Genomic DNA, 19,745 nt, shown 5'->3' on the forward strand with positions numbered 1-19,745 from the left:
ACTCTGATTTAATGTCAAGTATGCTGGATATATTTACCACATCAGTGTAAGGTTCAGCTGCAGGCTTCCATTCTCCTCCTGGAAATCTGCTCTCGTTCTCATACACCTCATCCAAAAACTCTGTGTGTCCAGCATCCGCCTCAACCAGCAGACTACCCCAATCCCCCAAAAATGTGTTAAAACTAGATTTAGACATTTTCTGAAGAAACACCCATCACCATCATAATTCTAGGGCAGTTTTGTGATATATTCCTTCATCAAATGGCTGAAAAACCACTTCACCGGTTATACTGATATAGTATAGGAGTTTATGCGTAATTGCAGTGTTTCCATTGGGCACATTTTTAATTAGCTATTTACATTTTCAATTTAAAAAGGTATGGAAACAAAGCTAAAGCGCACGTTTAAATCATAAACTGTAAAAAAAGATGGACAATGCCCATTCGGTCTTTTCCATTGGTGAAAAGTGAAGCCGGCAGTGTCCCGATATGGCGCTGACATCTTGGGTCTTGAGTCTGCGCAGTAGCGATTTCGGGACCAGTGTTGTGCAGTAGTGAGCAGGAAGTAAAGCCGCGAAATCAAGACCTCGCCCTTGCAGAATGCGCATATCACACGATATCACAGCTGTCAATCATGACGTGACACCACCATTTTTATATCATTAAATAACTATCTAAAAACAAACTTATTTTAAAAACAAACATTTGAATTTACATCAGCGGGATAAAAACTACAATAAATGACAGAAACCAGCTTCGGAAAAAAGATAATTGAAGTGTAATTAAACTTTTTAGTTGGTCTCAAGTACCATTGAATAACATGGGGAGGCGGGGCTTATGACCTATACTGGGACCAGTCACTGGGGAGCGATCGAGACGTTTTGGCTTCACTTTTCAGGGCTTGTGCGGCACGCTTGGTGTAAAAGGGTCATTAACTGCAAAATCCGATCAGCACAGGTAGATTTCTATTCATACCAAGCGTGCCGCACAAGCCCTGAAAAGTGAAGCCAAAACGTCTCGATGGCCCCCCAGTGACTGGTCCCAGTATAGATCATAAACCCCGCCTCCCCATGTTATTCAATGGGAATTGAGACCAACTAAACAATTTAATTACACTTTAAATATCTTTTTTCCGAAGCTGGTTTCTGTCATTTACTGTAGTTTTATCACGATGATGTAAATTCAAGTGTTTGTTTTTAAAATAAGCTCGTTTTTAGTTAGTTATTTAATGCTACAAAAAACGGTGGTGTCACGTCATGATTGACAGCTGTGATATGTGCATATGAGCGAGGGCGGGGCCTTACTTTCGCGGCTTTACTTCCTGCTCACTACTGCGCAGGACTAATGAACTCAAGACCCAAGATGTCAGCGCCGTATCGGGACACTGGCGGCTTCACTTTTCACCAATGGAATAGAGCGAACGGGCATCTTCCATCTTTTTTTACAGTCTATGAGGCTGTTTACACTTGGCGTTGACATGTGTTTTCGTCGATCGGATCACAAGTGGACGACGTTAATGCCAGGTGTAAACGGTGTTCAAAACGTTTTGAGCTCGTCCACTTTCGACCACTTTCAACCACATCCAGAGGTGGTCGAAACCACTTTCTATCGGATCGCTTTGGAGTTGCGGAACGCACATGTGGTTGAATGCGTTCGAACAGCCACACGCGACCGCCTTCTCTCCGCCCATTTATCTAATCTGAGGTATTAAACACAAGTTTTACGTCTTTTTTTGACTTCTGGCGTGAACATTCGGTGAACAGTGCTATTTTTAGCCTTTCATTGATAAAACTGAGCTGATCTCCGTAGTTTCGTTTTGAAAGCGTGTGAAAGTTGCGCGATCCTATTTCATCAATTGCGCTGAAAATTCAAAGAAAGCTCTTACATACTCATGTACAAAACACTGTGCAGCATGTTTACTTGCTAAACAAGCAGTGCACTCCGACATAATATTAATTTGCGTCCATATAAAGTCATAATTACTCCCGCTCCGGTTTGAATGACAGCAGAGAGACTCGCCCACCGTCTCACAGACCACCCCCTCATAGTATTCAGCACAGAAGCGGTCGAAAGTGGACAAAAGAGACGGATTTAAATACCAGGTGTAAACGTAATGTGTCTCTCTCGTCCACTTGTGATCCGATCGATGAAAACACATCTTAATACCAAGTGTAAACAGCCTCTATGATCCATACCCAGACTTTGTGTTACATGTAAACACCTTAAAGGTGCAGTGTGTAAATTTTAGAAAGATCTAATGACAGATATGCAATATACATAACTATATTATCAGTGGTGTACAAAGACCTTACAAAATGAACAGCATTGTTTTTATTTACATACACCGCGGGCCCCTTACATGGAAGTCGCCACTTTGTGCCGCCATGTTTCTACAGTAGCCCTAAACAGACAAACTGCTCTTTTTGTCCCTATTGTATTTTGTCTTAGACACTGACATGTTTGTCCTGTGGCGGCTAACGTAGCTTCTCTATGCGAATCGGTAAACGGTGGACTGAGCCGTCAGTTGTAATTCACAATCTCATTGCTAGATGGTGCTAAAATCTACACACTGCACCTTTAACCGACTTTTTTTGCGCGTGAAACCTAGAAAAAAGTCCAACTCACGATTTCTCTGGATCGACCTTCCAGTCTCCTTCCCACTCCCAGCCAACAGGGGGCAAAAAATACTCCTGCTTCAGCTTCACTGTGCCTGTAACATCAGAGAACTTGCTGCGACTCAGCAGGCCGGCGGTGCCCCATTTTCCCAAAACCTGAGCCTGGTTCTCATACTGCAAAAGACACCATCAGAAAACAGTTGCGAGATCAGTAAACTTGAACGTCTCAATGCCTGACAAACCATCCTTACCAGTTCTGCAAACACGTTGAACGTCCCCTCCGCAAAACGATTGAACTTCTTTTCATCTGTGGCCAGCCCGAGCCACATGTTCACACGAATCTGCACCGGAATCTTTGAACCCTTGTTCTTGTCCATGGGATACTTATGGGAAATAAGTACAGTACATGTGAGCATAACCCTATCTATGAAATCCAGTTACAGATTTCGAATAAAAACATCAGAGCTCAGCAATAAAGTTGGGTGATCTCACGAAATCTAGACTTAGAAGGTTTCCAGCATCAGATGTTTTTAAAAAGCCCTTGAAGCCAATTTTTTGCACATATAAGATTAAGGTCTGAAATTAATATAACCATTATTTTTAGAGGATTTAAAAAATATTTCCTATAGAATTATTTAAATTTTTTAGATTATCATTATCAAAAATTATCATTACAACAAAATTATATTACATTAAATATATGCATTTACAAACTCATGTTTCAATAATGAGAAGTAAAAAGTTGTCTAGGTACTAGTGATGCAACAATACACTTAGTTCACGGTTCAATACATATTTCGGTTCTTGTTCACGGTTTACGGTTCGTTTTCGGTTCTGATGCCATGGCCTATTAAACTGTTTTTAATTGTTCTATTCTTAGGTAACAGGAACATTGAGATGTTAAGAAGCAAAAATACTGGTTTTAATTGCAGTTCTCTTTATTTTATGTAAATGCAAAAATCATCTTAAATATTTCTAGTGTACTGATACAACAATATAAGATATAATTAAATAAAGACATATAAAAATCATATCCTATTAAAACTGGGGAACATGTGAATTCATTACATTACATAAATTGGCCATTTTATATACCTGTACTACTTAGTAAATTAAACTTTACATTGTAAATGAAGGCTATACCTTACTGCACTACTGTTAAGTCCAACATCATGCTGTCTGTGTAGAAACCAAAAATGCGTTCCTCAAACAACATTACTGGTGGGATTTATTTTAGCATCATGCGCATTCTCTTCTTGAGTTAAACTTTTTCAACTTGCGCAGAAGATGTGTTTGAGGCAAATAACGTGCGTTTGCATCAATAACAAGCCCAATTTGCGTCATTCGCATTGCCGCACTTGAATTTGCATCTTTACATTGATGTTGTATGTAATCTACACGCACAAATAATTAATCCACACCTCAGATTTAAAAGACAGTCGTGCTGCTGCTTTTTGTTGTCGTACTTCTGTTGGGTGTGTGTGCACGCGAATGAAATCTGACACCAGCATTGCAAGCAGAGTTCAAGCAGAGTTTAACGCAGCTAGCGCACAGTGACTGGATATCAACTCGCTGTGGCGTTTATAAGCGTGCAGATCACGCGCATGCGCACATTAACAAAAGTGCAGGGAATATAAAACTGACAGATTTTGATGGATAAACCGAAAAACCGCAATTCACCTGCGCGTATTGGACCGTGGGGCTTGAACCGAACGGTTCAATAATGTATTGAGAATTGTGGCATCCCTACTAGGTACTATGACCAGTGTTGGGGTAACGCATTACAAGTAATGCGCATTACGTAATAATATTACTTTTCAGAAGTAACGAGTAAAGTAACGCATTACTTTATAAATGTACACATTAATATTTGAGTTACTTTTTTAAAAAAGTAATGCGAGTTACTTTTCAGTTTAATTAATTCAATTTAAAAATAAAAAATTTACTAAATTAAACTGAACATATTAACGTAGAATTACAAACTCTGTGCTCCTGAGCGGGAACAGTTTGAGTCAGAAACGGGGATGGCAGGCCAGAGCTTAACATTTTTGCGATCATAAAAAACACCTGCAAGGCCTCAAAGTGATCAAGCCTCAACAAAGTGAGAAAAAGTAACGCAAAAGTAACTTAAAAGTAACGTAAGCATTACTTTTCATGAAAAGTAACTAAGTAACGCAATTAGTTACTTTTTTGGGGAGTAACTAAATATTGTAATGCATTACTTTTAAAAGTAACTTTCCCCAACACTGACTATGACGAACAAAATTTCAACTTTTATCTGGAGAGAAAAATAAGAACTGATTACCTGGTAGCCATCTTGAGTGTCACAGTCAATTATGTCCCTTCCAACAATTGTTTTAAAATGTTAGTTACTTAAGGGCTTAAACAATGATTGAAAATTGTTGCGGAGGATGAGAAAATTGGTCTTGCACATATTTATATTCCTTATTATTGTCTGTATATTTACCAATGATCACCAAATACCACATGTTTCTTTACTGTAAATGTTTATAGTATAACATGCACTGAAGCTTTTTATTTTTTAAAATGTTTTAATTATAAATTTGCCAAGAACCCAAATCCAGTCATGGACACGTTGCGGTAATGAAAATCTTCCCCTTAAATGTGGAAAAAACAACAAAATTGGTTTTTATGATGTCATTTGAAATCATGTGCAAAATAGTACATGAAGAGATGTTTGTAACTGTATGCTTCTTATTTTGATACTCTTTGCAAATGTTTCATGACACCTCATAAGTCTAATTTCATGAGAATCACCCAGATAAATTGTAAAATGTTGGCGGCATGCATCAGTATAAACTCTCATAATACCTGCATCAGGATTGTCTGAGTCTTTCCACAGTATTGGCCACTGGCCTGTTCACTGAAGGTTGAATAGAGGACCTGATGGGCTGGGACGCGAGCGTACGCTATCCTGCTCTCTCCTCGCAACATCCAGATGATCACATCCGGCATGCTGTTTTGAGGCTTCAGGAAAGATTAAAAGACAATTAGTAGTTATATGCTGATTTCTAATGTGTTACTTTAAAGGGTCAATAATACAAATATGCTGTGATTATTTGAATGACAATTTTAGCACTGTGTTGGCTCAATGCTTGATGTAGAGTAAAATCTATTCAGTTTGCAGACATTTCTTGATTAAACTAAATGTTAATCTTTGTTTCTGCATTGTTTCTGCCATTTGTTCACAAGAATGCTTTCCCTGAATGTTATGGCAATGTTAGTAGGTCCTCTTTACGGGAGCCATCCTAGAATATTTATGGGACGTGCTTTTGTTCACACAGAAGCCTCTCTGCCAATTTTATTTTCTGGGACCAAGGTGCTGTGTGAATGAGATTTTGGACAGTTTAGTCTGCTATGATTTACCTCCTCAGCCAGTTGCTTCAGCTTCTCCAGCCAGCTTTCAATGAGGCTCACACAATTATAAACGTCTGTGGCCTCCTCTAACAAACATTTGGCCCCGTCCATGATGTTCTTCAGAGAACGGTCCCGTATCTTTTTCATCTGGTAATCCAGAGTGGTGAGATTGGGCTTTCCCTCCAGATCAGGAATTTTAAAACTGAGGACGTAAACATTTGAGTATTTGTAAAAAATGTGTTATAAGACAAACATCAACAGAGTAAACCGATATATTTGTTTCACAAGCCAAAAATCCTCACATTTAATGATACATATACTGATTTTACATGATTCACTGACAATGCTTATAAATAAGTGTTTTACCTGCTGAGATCTTCTAATAACTGGTTGATAAGCTTCAGCCAGATTTCTACTAGTTTCGCGTCAGAGGCTTTGGACTGTATCGCAGTCTTTAACACATTGAGGTTTGTTTGCTGCGGCAACAGAAAGATTTGTGTTAAATGTTTAATGCACATTAAAGGAAAAAAATCATCATTACTATTAAAACAGGCAGTTCACTGTAGAAATATACAGTATAAAGTGCAAACTGTATTTGCGAAAGTTTGTGTGATATAAAACATTTACTTACCAAGCGGTCAGAAATGTAAAGGAGGATGTTCATGGAATCTACTCGGTGACTGATGTCCTCCCAAAATGAAGTGATGGCCACCACAGGTTTAGTGTTGCCCCAGGGCAGAAAGTAATAATTATTACCTGCAAGAACCAGAAAATGTACATCAGTCAATGAAGCTTTATATACTGTACATCACAAAAGGACAAAAACCTCTTTAAAGTGTAATTATTTTTGTAAGGTGTAATGGTCATGTTTTTTTTGGTGAACTCTAAAACATAAAATATATTAAATGACGCCTCATCTACCATAGCACATTAATAGTGCAATAGTGGTTATTTATTTACATTGGACCAAAAAAGACACATACACCTGATATAAGGATATTTACAATTGCAGTCCAGAAGGTACAACAAAACACAGGAAAAAAAACATTAAAGGCAGGAGAGGCAGGAATTATCTAAAAAACTTTTTTACAAATTTTATATACCAATACATAAGTAAAATGTAAGTACTCTGAAAAAGAGAGTACAAAAATCGAGTGTCTGTAGACCTCTCACGACTGTTTTAAAAACACAGCTCATTATTTCCATTGGGGACGAAACAAATGATTGGCTTGCACGACTCTCACTCTCTCTCTCGACCATGGCACCACCCCTGTTGCTACAGGATCACATGCGCACACCCCCGATTGATTTGAACGTGCACGAGGCACGAAATCTAGGAAGAGCAAAAGTACGGCAAAGAAAGAGCATTCAGAACTCACAATACCAGCATATGCAGTCAGTGAAGGCAAACATGGCAAAAAAAGGAATAAACGAAGAAATTAAACGAGAGTAAATATCACGTGGCTTTTCCCCGAGTCGACGATGCGGTAGCAATGTTGTCTCCGGAGTGTAGTCCTCATCAGAGTCAACAATGCTTTCATCACGGAAACTCTTACATGCAAAACAGTTTATGTTATGAATCTTCCACGAAATTCACCTTCATCACAGTGTAACTGATGGTAATAAAAAAAGTGTATCAATGCAACCTGTTTAAGCTTTGTCTTATAAATATAACTAGCTCGTTTATTACTGAATCAAACAAAATATATTTTAAGCTTTATCAGTATCGATATGCTAGCTTGATAGTGAGTACTAAAAGCCATCCTATTTGTTTATATTCATAGTGATAAAGTTAGGTGTATTATGACATGATGTTACTACATGCACCGCACTCCTTCCTCTCCGCTTGTCTGAGGTAAATGCTTCTCCCAGCAGAGCCGGTCAGCGTTGTGCGTTCATGTGTTTTAGGGGCGTGGCTTTAGAAGAAACCCAGAAGGCAGAAGGGAGGGGGTGGAGTGAATGGAAATAATTAGCTGTGTTTAAAACAGTCGTGATAGGTCTACAGACACTCGACTTTTATACTTTTTCAGAGTACTTACATTTTACTTATGTATTGGTATATAAAGACAGTTTAAACAAATTTGGAAAAAAGTGTTTTAGACTTTTTTTTTTAACTTAAACCTGCCTACTCTGCCTTTAAAGACCCCCTGTAGTTGATCATTTTATTACTTAAAACTCATCTTTGAGCATCAAAATAAGATTTGTAAAAGCTTTTCCTGTGATAGCAATTTCTTTATGCTTCAAAACAGCTTGAATGTAACTCTACACCCTTGCCTCATTTATGGCGCTTTTCCATTGCATAGTACTCCACGGTTTGGTTTGGGTCAGGTCGGGTCAGCTCACCTCACTTCGACTTGGTTAGCTTTTCCATCGAGTTTAGTAACACTTTGGAGTGGAAGGGATTAATGGCATGTTGTTATATTTGCGCTGCCTACTGCTGTGACATCATTGTGAGAGTGTTGTTGTACATTTCCATACATTCATTTATTTCTCAGTCTGCCACAAAATTAAAATTGGCCACCACAAATGTTTGCACATTGTGTTTATCACTACCTCTGTCTCACATGACAGTTTCTGTACAAACACCCGTGGCGTCAGTCGATGCGCTCCGCTGAGCCTCATTTAAGTTGCATTTAAGCATATATGCGGATGTGCGCGTTGCAAATGTATCGTCACAAACTGCAAGTCTGGAAAAAAACTGTTATGATGTTCCTGATTCTCAACCTGTGGATGTTTTTAATTGCCAACAGGAAGTTTGGAAACTTATAGCAGAGCACAGATCAAGCTAGCATGAAGGTAAAGCTAATCGTTTACATTATAGCGATGACGCTGGTAGTGACGATTCTCTCAGACCAATCAGTGATCTACGGTGTTGTCGCATCACGTTTTGTTATCAGCTCGGATCGCTTGGAACCCCAACCGAGGTGGTACTGAAAAAGTATCTGTACTACGTACTGCACAGAGTGGAAAAGCCCCCAAAAGTAAGCTGACCCGACCCAACCCAAACTAAACCGTGGGGTACTATGCAATGGAAAAGCACCATTAGTATAAGCAGGATCTATGAATCTATGAAATTAATCCCTGCATACTGTCTACTCAATCGCACAAATGAGACCTTAGATATTAATATGCAAATTAATCCCTGCCTCTTGTCATACGCACAACTGAGACTATAGATATAAATATGCAAATTAGTCTCCACCTCCACTCAATCGCATCAGCTCAGACCATAGATATATTTAAGCAATATCGCTCGAGTAGGAGTGTGATATAGCTCTATATCATCACGGCTGTGATTAGGCCAGAGGCAATCACAGCCGTGATGATATAGAGCTGTGTCGCACGACTCCGAGAGCGATATTGCTTTTATAAAACAGTTCGACGGCACACGTTTGAAAAACGAAAACTAGAAAACAACAACAGAGTTATTTTAAAAGCCTCTTTGTTTGAGAACTACTTCTTCCGCCACGGATTTGAGGGCGGCCAGAATGACAGGTAACACTTTCGGCTGCTTTGAATCTCATAACAACTCAATGGACGGAAAAGCCGTTTCTTTATATTACCGTTTCTTGGTCACAAAGTGTAGTTTTAAGATTAGTTCAGTCGAGAATGTATATTTATTATATTTAAATCTGCAGTCGATTAGTAAAGATAGCGCCTGTTTGAACGTTTGCTTAGTGAGATTCGGTACGAATGAGAACCAAAGCATGAGCGGACATCAGTGTTCACTCGCCCCGCTGACCACCGCCCTCTCTGGGCTACATTTCTGAAAGGGATACCCTGGCTCTCATGTTGGCCTTGTTTGTTTATGATCATCAAATGAGATCAAATCAGCAGTATTTGGTGTCATGATCAAACTATTACTTGTTTTTTTATTCATATTTAGTGTCTTTTGTGTTGTTATTGTTTTGGCGCGAGGTAAAAGTTAATAAAACTATATTTGTATAACGTTACTATTGCTTTCTCATTTATTCTTAACGCGATACGAGTACTCGATTATTATTATTAAACTTTGTTCTTGTCGGTACTATATAAAACGTTTTTTTATAAGTGTCAGAGAGATGTTTTTGCATGCTGCTTATAAATATATCAGTGGCGATATTTCATAACATGTTTTAATAGTCACGTCACGATAAAGTAAATGATCAATGTCCACATTTAAAAGCTGCGGTGCTTACCTGCAGTTCCACAGTGTTTTCACGTTCTGATAAGAGATATAGCTCCAGAAAACACAGAGTGTTTATATTTCTCTTTCCAAGTGTTAATCGTCCACACGATGTGACAAGACATCACTCCCATTAACTTTAACGTAACATCCAAGAGCGCTGATCTTTGACGGAATAATAACTTCCGATTGGGGATTCACAGACTGATTTATGAGTTAGTAAACTAATGAGACACACGGAGAGTGTTTAAAAACAGGGCGTCTGTGTTTTTCCATTCAGAGATGAGCCTGTTAAGGACCTCCATTCACTAGGTGACGGAATGATACGAAAGGTGAAGCGGTTACTGTGCCGTTATCAGTACAATATCGTATGGCTCTTAGCCAATCAGATTCGAGAACCAGAAAGAACTGTTGTATAAATGTACATAGATGCTACATTCGGCAGTTTCAGCTACGTAGCTGATGGTTTCACAATGCATACGTGAGCTGTGTGTTTGCAGCAGTAATTTTTTAGCGCTGATGTTAACAGGTTGTGCCATTCACCCCAAGTTGTCGCGCATATTTTTTACACAGATCGCTATGCAAAGCTGTTAGCAGTTGTCTGCAATTTTTAAATCAATGACCTGGCACCTGAGAACGTGCATTATATGAATGAGGTGGACCACATTATCATTTCCAGTTTCTTTAATACTCTACAGAAGAAATAATGTCACTAACAACTATGAGTGACCTGAGGCCGAGTAAATTATTAGCATTTTTCCTACTAACCCTATAACAGGCAAGTATCATAGGTAAGTAAATTTTCTGTAAAACAATGCATACGTCTAAATACACATATACTGTACAGGTAACCTGAAGCTACTCTTTGATTGGCTGACATCCAATTATCCACAGACACTAACGTATGAATATAATTTAATTTTTTAATTTTTGCAAACAACCTTTGAATTGTCTTTCATTTGAGGTTTAAATAGATGTGGACTGTCGTGGGCCAAAGCATTCATCAGTGTGATGTCACAAGGCAGAAAAACTTATTTTTGCATTTAATGTTCGCAACTTTTTCATCAAACAAGTTTTATGTCCTTCAAAAGATCAACTTGTTTTTATATAAAACATGTTTCTCAGGATCTCACCGTCAAACACTGCACAGCTGTATTGGGTGGTAGAAGCCAGAGGTTTGCATGTTAAGTCCATTTTGTTGCCATAGTTGCCAATGCTTACTTCAAACTGAATGGGTTCTCCTGGTTCTTGTATCAAAGTTGCGCTATGAAACACTGCGCACAGACAGAATTTTCTTCTGCGCTGGTATTTCTATTAAAAAACAAATACAACATCTGTAAATGAAGACGTCTGGTGAAAAACACTTCTACATGAAAACTCAGAGCATTACCTGAACAACCAAGATGTCATCACTTGATATTTCCTCCACAGGTTTCTCAGCTTTTCCATCCAGTGTAGTGGAGAGTTCAACCAGAACCCTGCCTCTGTAAGCGGCTCCTTCACCCTGTCATTATTCACATGGATTACAATCTAGTTAAAAAGCAGAATGTTTATCAAAAGAAACTTACAGTGCAATCATTGCAAGGGGAACTTCCCAAGATAATCCTGAACTTGAAGGATTTGGTGACAGGTACATTGACAAGACTGCAATCAATGTTAGTCCTCTGACTGTCATTTTTTGAATCAGAAACACGTCAAACAGATACATTATTGGGTCTTACCTTGCCTAAATTTAGGTCTTCGTATGGATCAGATAAGCTTGGCATCTCCCTCGGGCTACCATACAGATTTATATAGCAGGGCCCAAACATGGGCAGAAAGCCGATCTCAGATTCCCCAGTCTCTCCTGCAAACAACACAAAGTTTTTCACAAAATGTTGCAATAAGACTACAATATACAGTCAGTGTGTTAGAAAGGTTAATCTCAAACATCATTAAAGGGTTAAAACAAGAGTTATTCAGCATTCAAGTCTGTAAAATGGATAAAGCGGTGTTATTATGAAGAGCAGAAATTAACGTCCATTGCCATTAAATACATTCTGATATTAGGCAACATGTTGGTGAACATGCCAAAAATAGCATAAGTGTTCAGTGCTTATGCTAATTTAAAGAGGGCATGCAAACTATAGACTGAAAAAAAAGTTGGCGTTTAAGGTGGAGACATGCATGTTTGATACATAAAGAACGTAACTGCAAACCCTTGGTACGTTTTTTTTTAATACAACAAATAAGCTTGTAGTTAAAGAGAGTATAATCTGTGTCAGAAGAGATTTTATTTAATAGTTCACCCAGAAAAATTAATTTCAGTCATTATTTAGTTACTCTCACGTCGTTCCAAAAACATGTCATCTTTTCAGTAAAACACAAAATAGGAGCTGCACAAACAACTGTTCAATCACCTTTAGTGTCTTACAAAAAAGAAAAACAGCATATCGGAAAAAAGTAATTGCGAATTATTTCTGGATGAAGCCATCATTTAAATAACATAATGGCACTATGTTTAAATAGATCTTTAAAGCGTTAATTCACTACAGAATGACAATTTTTTAAATAAAGTGATCAAACGTACAGGTACAAAAAAACCAACAACATTATTTCATTAGCTCATCCATGAACATGATTAGCAAATTCCATACGTCTCTGGATGGTTAAAAAACAACATCTCCCATCGTTTCACTCTCCTTTATAATGTCATTAAAGGAAAACAGCACCGTTTTTCAGTATTTTACTATGTTCTAACCTCAACATAGATGAATTAATGCATACCTATCATTTTCAATGCGTGCACTTAATCTGTAAAGCGTGTCGTGAATGTGTTAGCCTTTAGCCTAGAACCATTCATTCCTTAGGATCCAAACAGGGATGAAGCCACCAAGCACTTCCATGTTTTCCCCTTTTAAAGGAATAGTCTACTCATTTTCAATATTAAACTATGTTATTACCTTAACTAAGAATTATTGATACATCCCTCTATCATCTGTGTGCGCGTGCACGTAAGCGCTGGAGCGCGCTGCGACGCTTCGATAGCATTTAGCTTAGCCCCATTCATTCAATGGTACCATTTAGAGATAAAGTTAGAAGTGACCAAACACATCAACGGTTTTCCTATTTAAGACGAGTAGTTATACGAGCAAGTTTGGTGGTACAAAATAAAACGTAGCGCTTTTCTAAGCGGATTTAAAAGAGGAACTATATTTTATGGCGTAATAGCACTTTTGGGAGAAATTAAAGCGACACCATGTAATTTTTCAACCTTTATAATACATTTTCAAGACCCTTGTGATAGTATATCAACTTTAAATAGGTTGAATGACATGTCTACCATAGCCTGACGGGGTCTGTATCACTTTTACTCGTATTTTAAAACTTAGGGTGTCTGGTAGTAACCAGAGCACAAACAAAAACTACAAAATTCGACTGCTTTACCGCATTTGTCACTTCCTCCACACAATTTGTTTTTAACGTGAATTTTGCTGGAGGCTACTTAAGGAGTGTAGAGAGTAATTTCTATTATATGACTCTGTGGCACCGTGTTAGTGTCACGGACCTATGACACGGGCAACCCAGGTTCGATTCCCCTTTAATGCAATTTTTTTTATATAAACTCACGATCTTGATTCATACATAAATGCGATCTTCTTTATAAATGACGGCGATTATCTTGCATATTGTTCCCTGTATTCAAATGCTGTGTTCATGTATTTACCTTTCTTTTACTGTGTCTATCGTATTTACATTACAATCCAGGATGCTAGATTGTAATGTATTTACATTACAATCCAGGATGCTATAGCAGTCAAACTTGATCAAACTCACACAGATCTGAGCGTTTCTCTCTTCCCTCTTCCTCATTTGCTGTGTTCCGCTGACGTATTACAAAGCGGCAGACCTAAACACATCGGTTTACTTGGATTTGGAGCGACAAAAGAGAGGAAAAACGAACGCCATTGCGGAAAATCCTGGTGGCGAGGGAGAGAGAGACGATACTTCTGGTCGTTTCTCAATTGGAAGGATGCAGCCTCCGGAGGTCAAATATGCAGGCTGCATACGTCATCAAGCCTGGTCCATTAAGGTAAACTGAGCATTACATTCGCAAGTCATAAGCATACTGCAACAATTTACGATTAACTAATTATAATAGTCAACTTTATAATTGTTAATATTCTGAAATAAGACAGTCTTGATGACGTATGCAGCTTAGAAATACAACATCCGGAGGCTGCAACCTTTAGATTGAGAAATGGCTTCTGCCACGACGAGTTCCTCATCAGAAAGTTGTAACATGACTGCGTTTCTCTCTGATGCCTCAAAATGTTGATCGTTTAGCGTTTTAAATGTTTAGTTTTAAGGTTGGCCAGTTCCTTTCCTTTGCGACAGTGCTGCGGTGCTTGTGGCCTCAAGGGGCGCTAGGCGTGAAAAATACATGTCTAGCACCCCCTAGTGGCCAAAAAGTTCCATGGTGTGCCTTTAAGATTAAGGGCCCTATTTTAACGATCTAAGCGCATTGTCTAAAGCGCACAGCGCAACGTCTAAATGGGCGTGTCCGAATCCACTTTTGCTAATTTAACGACGGGAAAAATGGTTTGTGCGCCAAACGCATGGTCGAAACGGGTAGGTCCTATTGTAATGGGAGTATTTTGGGCGTAACGTGCAGTAAACCAATGAGAGTCACAGCTGTCATCCCCTTTAAAAGCAAGTTGCGCTGGCGCTATGTCTAATCCCTATTTAGATGACGGACTTTGTAAACTGAAAAACTAAGGGGAGGTAGAAGATCCCCAGTTTAAGATTAATGTTAAATAATTGTGTTGTTTTTCACTTGTATTGAAATTGTTATTTTTTATTAAAACCTTTAAAAACCATTTTCTTTTAGTCATGGAAGTAAAAAAGCAGGCTTGTAATTGCTTTAAATATATGGCTATCCAATATATCATCCAAAAATAATTTACAAGTATATAAGATAAGGTTTTTTTTAGTCTAAAAATACTTTATTTGTAACAAACAGGAGATAAAGAATTTACAAACGGCTCTCCGCATGTTTCAGCACTTTGGACAGCGTTTTTTTTAGCAAAGAGTTTTTTTTAAGCATTACTTAAAATTGTTTCTCATCTCACCATATCCACAGGTACAGAGTCATCATATACAATAAATCCGTGAGGTAGCATTAAAAAAAACATTTAAAAACAGACGCATTTGTTTAAAGCAAAGCATTTATTTACTTACCAGGCTGCAGGTGAAGCTGCTCTTTGCGCCTTCTAACGTCTCATAATTAGTCCTCATTTATGTCCAAGAGACTCAATAATAATCTTTTACATTCAATCCTTTAATCTTTCATATTTAAAAGCATTTTTGTGCTGCTGCGCATTCATGTACTTTGTGATAAGCAAACCCGCGTTGTCCTCCCGTTTATAGGAGCATATTACTAATGCGCTCTTTAAATAACATAAAACATATTGCGCCATTGACTTTAGACTTTAGAGCAGGTTTTTGTTGGTCAATGGCATAGTCTATTTTAGTTGCCTCAAAATAGCAACGCGCCAACAATGCGCCTGAACACACCTCGATTTCAGACCAGAACGGCCATGGGCGCAAAAGGGGGCGCAAATGCATTTGTTATTTAAACAACGCGCCGCTAAACGTGAAAATTAGGGTGGAAACTAGCGAAAGACACTTGCGTCGCGCATTGCGCCGGGTGTAAGATAGAGCCCTAAACAACTGCAGACTACTTATATACTAACAATATTTTACTGCCTTTTTAAACATTGAACCCAGGAGTCAGGCTGCTGTTAGTTGTAATGGGGGTAGTCAGAAATCTCTTTGATTTTATAAAAAAATCCTATTATGTGTCTTGAATTAGAACAAAGGTCTTACAGATGTGAACGACATGAGCGTGCGTAACTAATGACCAAAATTACATTCTGAAGTGAACTAACCCCTTTAAGGTCTATACTGGCGTATTGGACACAAGGGATTGCAGTGATGGGGTCACTAGATCTAGTTAACCTGTTTTTGATGAAATTCCATATTCCTCAAGATCCTCTATTACAGAGAAAACAATAAAATCAATGAAGATTATTATTTTGATTTTGTTTGTACAATGTGATCTCATATAGGGCATAAAAGTGAAGTGCATTTGAGACTCACTAAGAAATCGAGGTAAAATGTACTAAAAACTTGCCTATTAAGGGTGAAGTGTATCAATTTGTGTAATAAATAGCAATGTATGAAATGAAGTATTAAACCACATGAAGCTGTGTGTTATACAATCATTTATTATATTTTTTTTACGGTTGCCAAGCAATTCAATGCATTCACACTGAATGTGCAGACACATTTTTTTTTAAATCTTCAAACAATTAACATTTTTTTTAATGATACACTTCACTTTTAAAATTATGACTTTACTAAGAAACTCCCACTAGGATAAAAAGTTGCATATTAAAAATCTTTCCACATAATCATTTCATATACCTTCAACTTCACCACCAGAGGATGCTATTGTGGTCAGATCCAGATATGCAGTGCCTATGGCATCATTCCCAGAGAGGCGATCCCTGAGGAGGAAGGGGAAATGAGAGATCAGTTCCAAAGTTACAGTGTGTCATAGAGAGAATGAGTCCAGCTTAGGGGCCTTGTTAGTTTTTCCACTGTTCTCAGAGCAGCTGCGGTCTGGTTTTTCGGGAGGAATGTTTGTGGGAGTGGGTGGGACAGCTGTGCAATGACTCATAGAGTCTGTGTCCTCCTACCAACTCAAAACATTGACCAAACACTAACCCCCACTTCACATTCCAGGGAATAACAAAGAGAATTCCCACTTTACAGATTGAAATTGTAAAGTAAGTATGTGCCATCTCATAAACATCACTGCTTAGATCCTCACCAGTCAAATACAGCCAGCTTAATTCTGTCGCACATAGACGGGAACTGTGAAACAAAAGTATTTCCAATTAGAAACCTCTTGGGACCAAATAAACAAATCTCTCCATAGCCAGCATCGGAAAGCTTTTCATTACCTTGACCTGTAGATTAAGCTGTTGGTTCCACTCCGGGTTTGCATTTTTCTCAATGATTTGTGTACAGAGCTGTAACGACAAACATGTAATCGACGTGGAAAAAATGTAAAGAGAAGAAAATCTGTGCGTACGTGTTAGGGTTGAAGTACCTTTTTGCCAGCAAATGAGGCCTCAACAAAAGGATCGACCAAATTTTTCTTATTTGCATTACCTCCAAATACTTCCTTCAAACTTTGGGTGATGGAGTCGTCCACTGAAATCAAATCATTTTCACATTACAACTGCTGTACTCCTTTAATAAGACCACAGGATTGAGATTTTCTAGTTTTTTGGCTGTGTGTGTTTGCTTATAGACAATTTACAAATGTTCTTGTATGTTCTAAATATTGTATAATATATAAAAACATTTAAAATTCCCCAAAAGACTGTGGAATGGAAAAACAGACTGAAACCTACGGGGTGCATAGAAATATATGAAGAGTTTGGTTCCAAAACGCAATAAATCCATTTTGACAAATTTCGGTAAAAACGTGTTTTCTATACCAAGAAAGTGACAAGATGAAAAACACTATTTTCTGCTACAAATTTTCACATATAAAAACATAAAAAATTCAAATCCATAACTTGATTTTCAAAGATTTATTATAAAAACGAATTATTTTTTCCACAAAATGCAATAAATCCAAGTTTTTTTTCCAAAATGCTATAAATCTATTGAATCAATGTGCATTCATCTTTGCCATGATATATTCATTTAGTTGAACAGTGATATACACTGATAAAAATAAACATTAATGGCATTAATCAAAACACTTACTTTGTCATATTAAGAATACTGTCATTGCTGCGGTTATACTTGATGCCGTCGCTTAGCATTTTTCAAAGCGATCCGCTGTAAAATGTTTTGGTCCTGCTCGATTTTCGTTGACTGAGTAAAATAATGTAAAGTTTTTCATAAGATCCACTGTTGTCAATGTGTTAGAATCACATAAACTTCAAAGATGCTGTCGGGAGAACAAGCACCCGTCTCCCGAGTGCCTCTCGGGTAAGTTATTGGATGTTGCTGACTTACAATCTTTCCCGTCACAGAAAACAATCACAGGTTTATCAATGCCATCAAAAGTATTATTTTGCTTTTGTTTGTTTATTGATCACGAAGTACAAAGTAGACGAGGAAAACTAGGATTTTGTGTACTCAACGTGCCACCATTGTTTGTTTACAATGCGTGGAATGGTGCGCTGTAATATGTGGAGCGGATTTATTGCGTTCTGTAGAAAAGGAGGAGTGGCGTATATCGCGTTTTGGGAAAAAAGGGAGAAAAGATGACATAATAACACAGTGGATATTGGATTTTGCGTAAAATTAAGAATTTACTTTTAAATACTGACCTGATATAATATTGATTTTGGCAGTAACTCAGTGCTTCTCAAATAGTGGGGCGGGACCCCCAGGGGGGGCTCGAAGCAACACCAGGGGGGGCGCGCGAGACCCCAGGGAAAATACTTTTTCAGGAAGTGATTTTTAAAGACATTACAAGCCAATCACGCTGTAAACCGCTTGTGTTATGTATTGATTATATTTAATTTTTCAGTATCAAATGGTCAAAAAATATTATACTTTAAATAAGGATTGATTTTTTTATTTCAGGCAAATTGATGCATTTTAAGTCTTTTCTGTTACAGACTAAAAAACAATGTTAATAAAGTTATTCTTTGTTGTAAGTTGATCGATATTTCTTTTTTTGTGTTTTCTTTTTGTGTTTTCTCAATGTTAATAAGGATACAATGTTTTGCAGATGTGTAATTTTATAGGCAAATTATACTATTTACAGTCGCGGCGGAGAGTTGGGGGGGCGCGAAATGTTTACCTCTTCCTAGGGGGGGCGTGACAGAAAATAATTGAGAAGCACTGCAGTAACTCATTTAAAAAAAAAAAAGGCGTTTATTGGGTTTTGGAACCAAACTTTTCATTTATCCAATAAAAGACTATCATGAAAAATAATAACACCGGCGAATCATGGCTCAGTTACATGATATATTAACTCTTTCCCTGCTAGCGTTTTTAAAAAGGTTGCCAGTAAGCGCAAAATTTTTTATGATTTTCACAATAGTTTAAAGGAGACATTTCGCAAGGCTTTTTTTAAGATGTCAAATAAATCTTTGGTGTCCTCAGACTACATATGTGAAGTTTTAGCTCAAAATATCATATAGATAATGTTAAAATTGCCACTTTGTAGGTGCGAGCAAAAATGTGCTGTTTTTGGGTGTGTCCTTTTAAAGAGCTGATCTCTGCACTAAATGGCAGTGCAGTGGTTGGATAGTGCCGAATAAGAGGCGGTATTATCCCCTTCTGACATCACAAAGGGAGCCAAATGTCAATTACTTCTTTTTTCACATGCTTGCAGAGAATGGATTACAAAACTAAGTTACTGGGTTGATATTTTTCACATTTTCTAGGATGATAGACCCAATTATAGCACTTAAACATGGAAAATGTGCCCTTCAATGCCTTACAAATATTTTGGTTAAATATATAAACATACAATATATCAATATACATAAAAGCTGAAATAATAGC

The 19,745-nt window shown here is 37.8% G+C and overlaps 1 protein-coding gene across 3 annotated transcripts in view; it reads right to left on the reverse strand.

Annotated features, from left to right (window-relative positions):
* Positions 1-19,745, reverse strand: part of myof (myoferlin) — a 56,331-nt gene that overhangs the window by 17,956 nt on the left and 18,630 nt on the right. For 2 of the 3 annotated variants that reach the window (XM_055176077.2, XM_073866676.1), the window contains 15 exons: positions 17,317-17,420; positions 17,168-17,236; positions 17,035-17,078; positions 16,626-16,708; positions 16,158-16,193; positions 11,879-12,003; positions 11,548-11,661; positions 11,291-11,468; positions 6,624-6,748; positions 6,359-6,468; positions 6,002-6,194; positions 5,447-5,602; positions 2,866-2,997; positions 2,625-2,788; positions 38-152 (listed from right to left, as the gene is read on the reverse strand). In XM_055176077.2, coding sequence (XP_055032052.2) covers positions 38-152; positions 2,625-2,788; positions 2,866-2,997; positions 5,447-5,602; positions 6,002-6,194; positions 6,359-6,468; positions 6,624-6,748; positions 11,291-11,468; positions 11,548-11,661; positions 11,879-12,003; positions 16,158-16,193; positions 16,626-16,708; positions 17,035-17,078; positions 17,168-17,236; positions 17,317-17,420 — 1,748 coding nt within the window. The remainder of the gene's footprint in view (positions 1-37; positions 153-2,624; positions 2,789-2,865; positions 2,998-5,446; positions 5,603-6,001; positions 6,195-6,358; positions 6,469-6,623; positions 6,749-11,290; positions 11,469-11,547; positions 11,662-11,878; positions 12,004-16,157; positions 16,194-16,625; positions 16,709-17,034; positions 17,079-17,167; positions 17,237-17,316; positions 17,421-19,745) is intronic. The other variant, XM_055176078.2, reaches the window with a different exon arrangement.

This window comes from Misgurnus anguillicaudatus, chromosome 4, assembly GCF_027580225.2.
Source record: "Misgurnus anguillicaudatus chromosome 4, ASM2758022v2, whole genome shotgun sequence".
Taxonomy (NCBI): domain Eukaryota; kingdom Metazoa; phylum Chordata; class Actinopteri; order Cypriniformes; family Cobitidae; genus Misgurnus; species Misgurnus anguillicaudatus.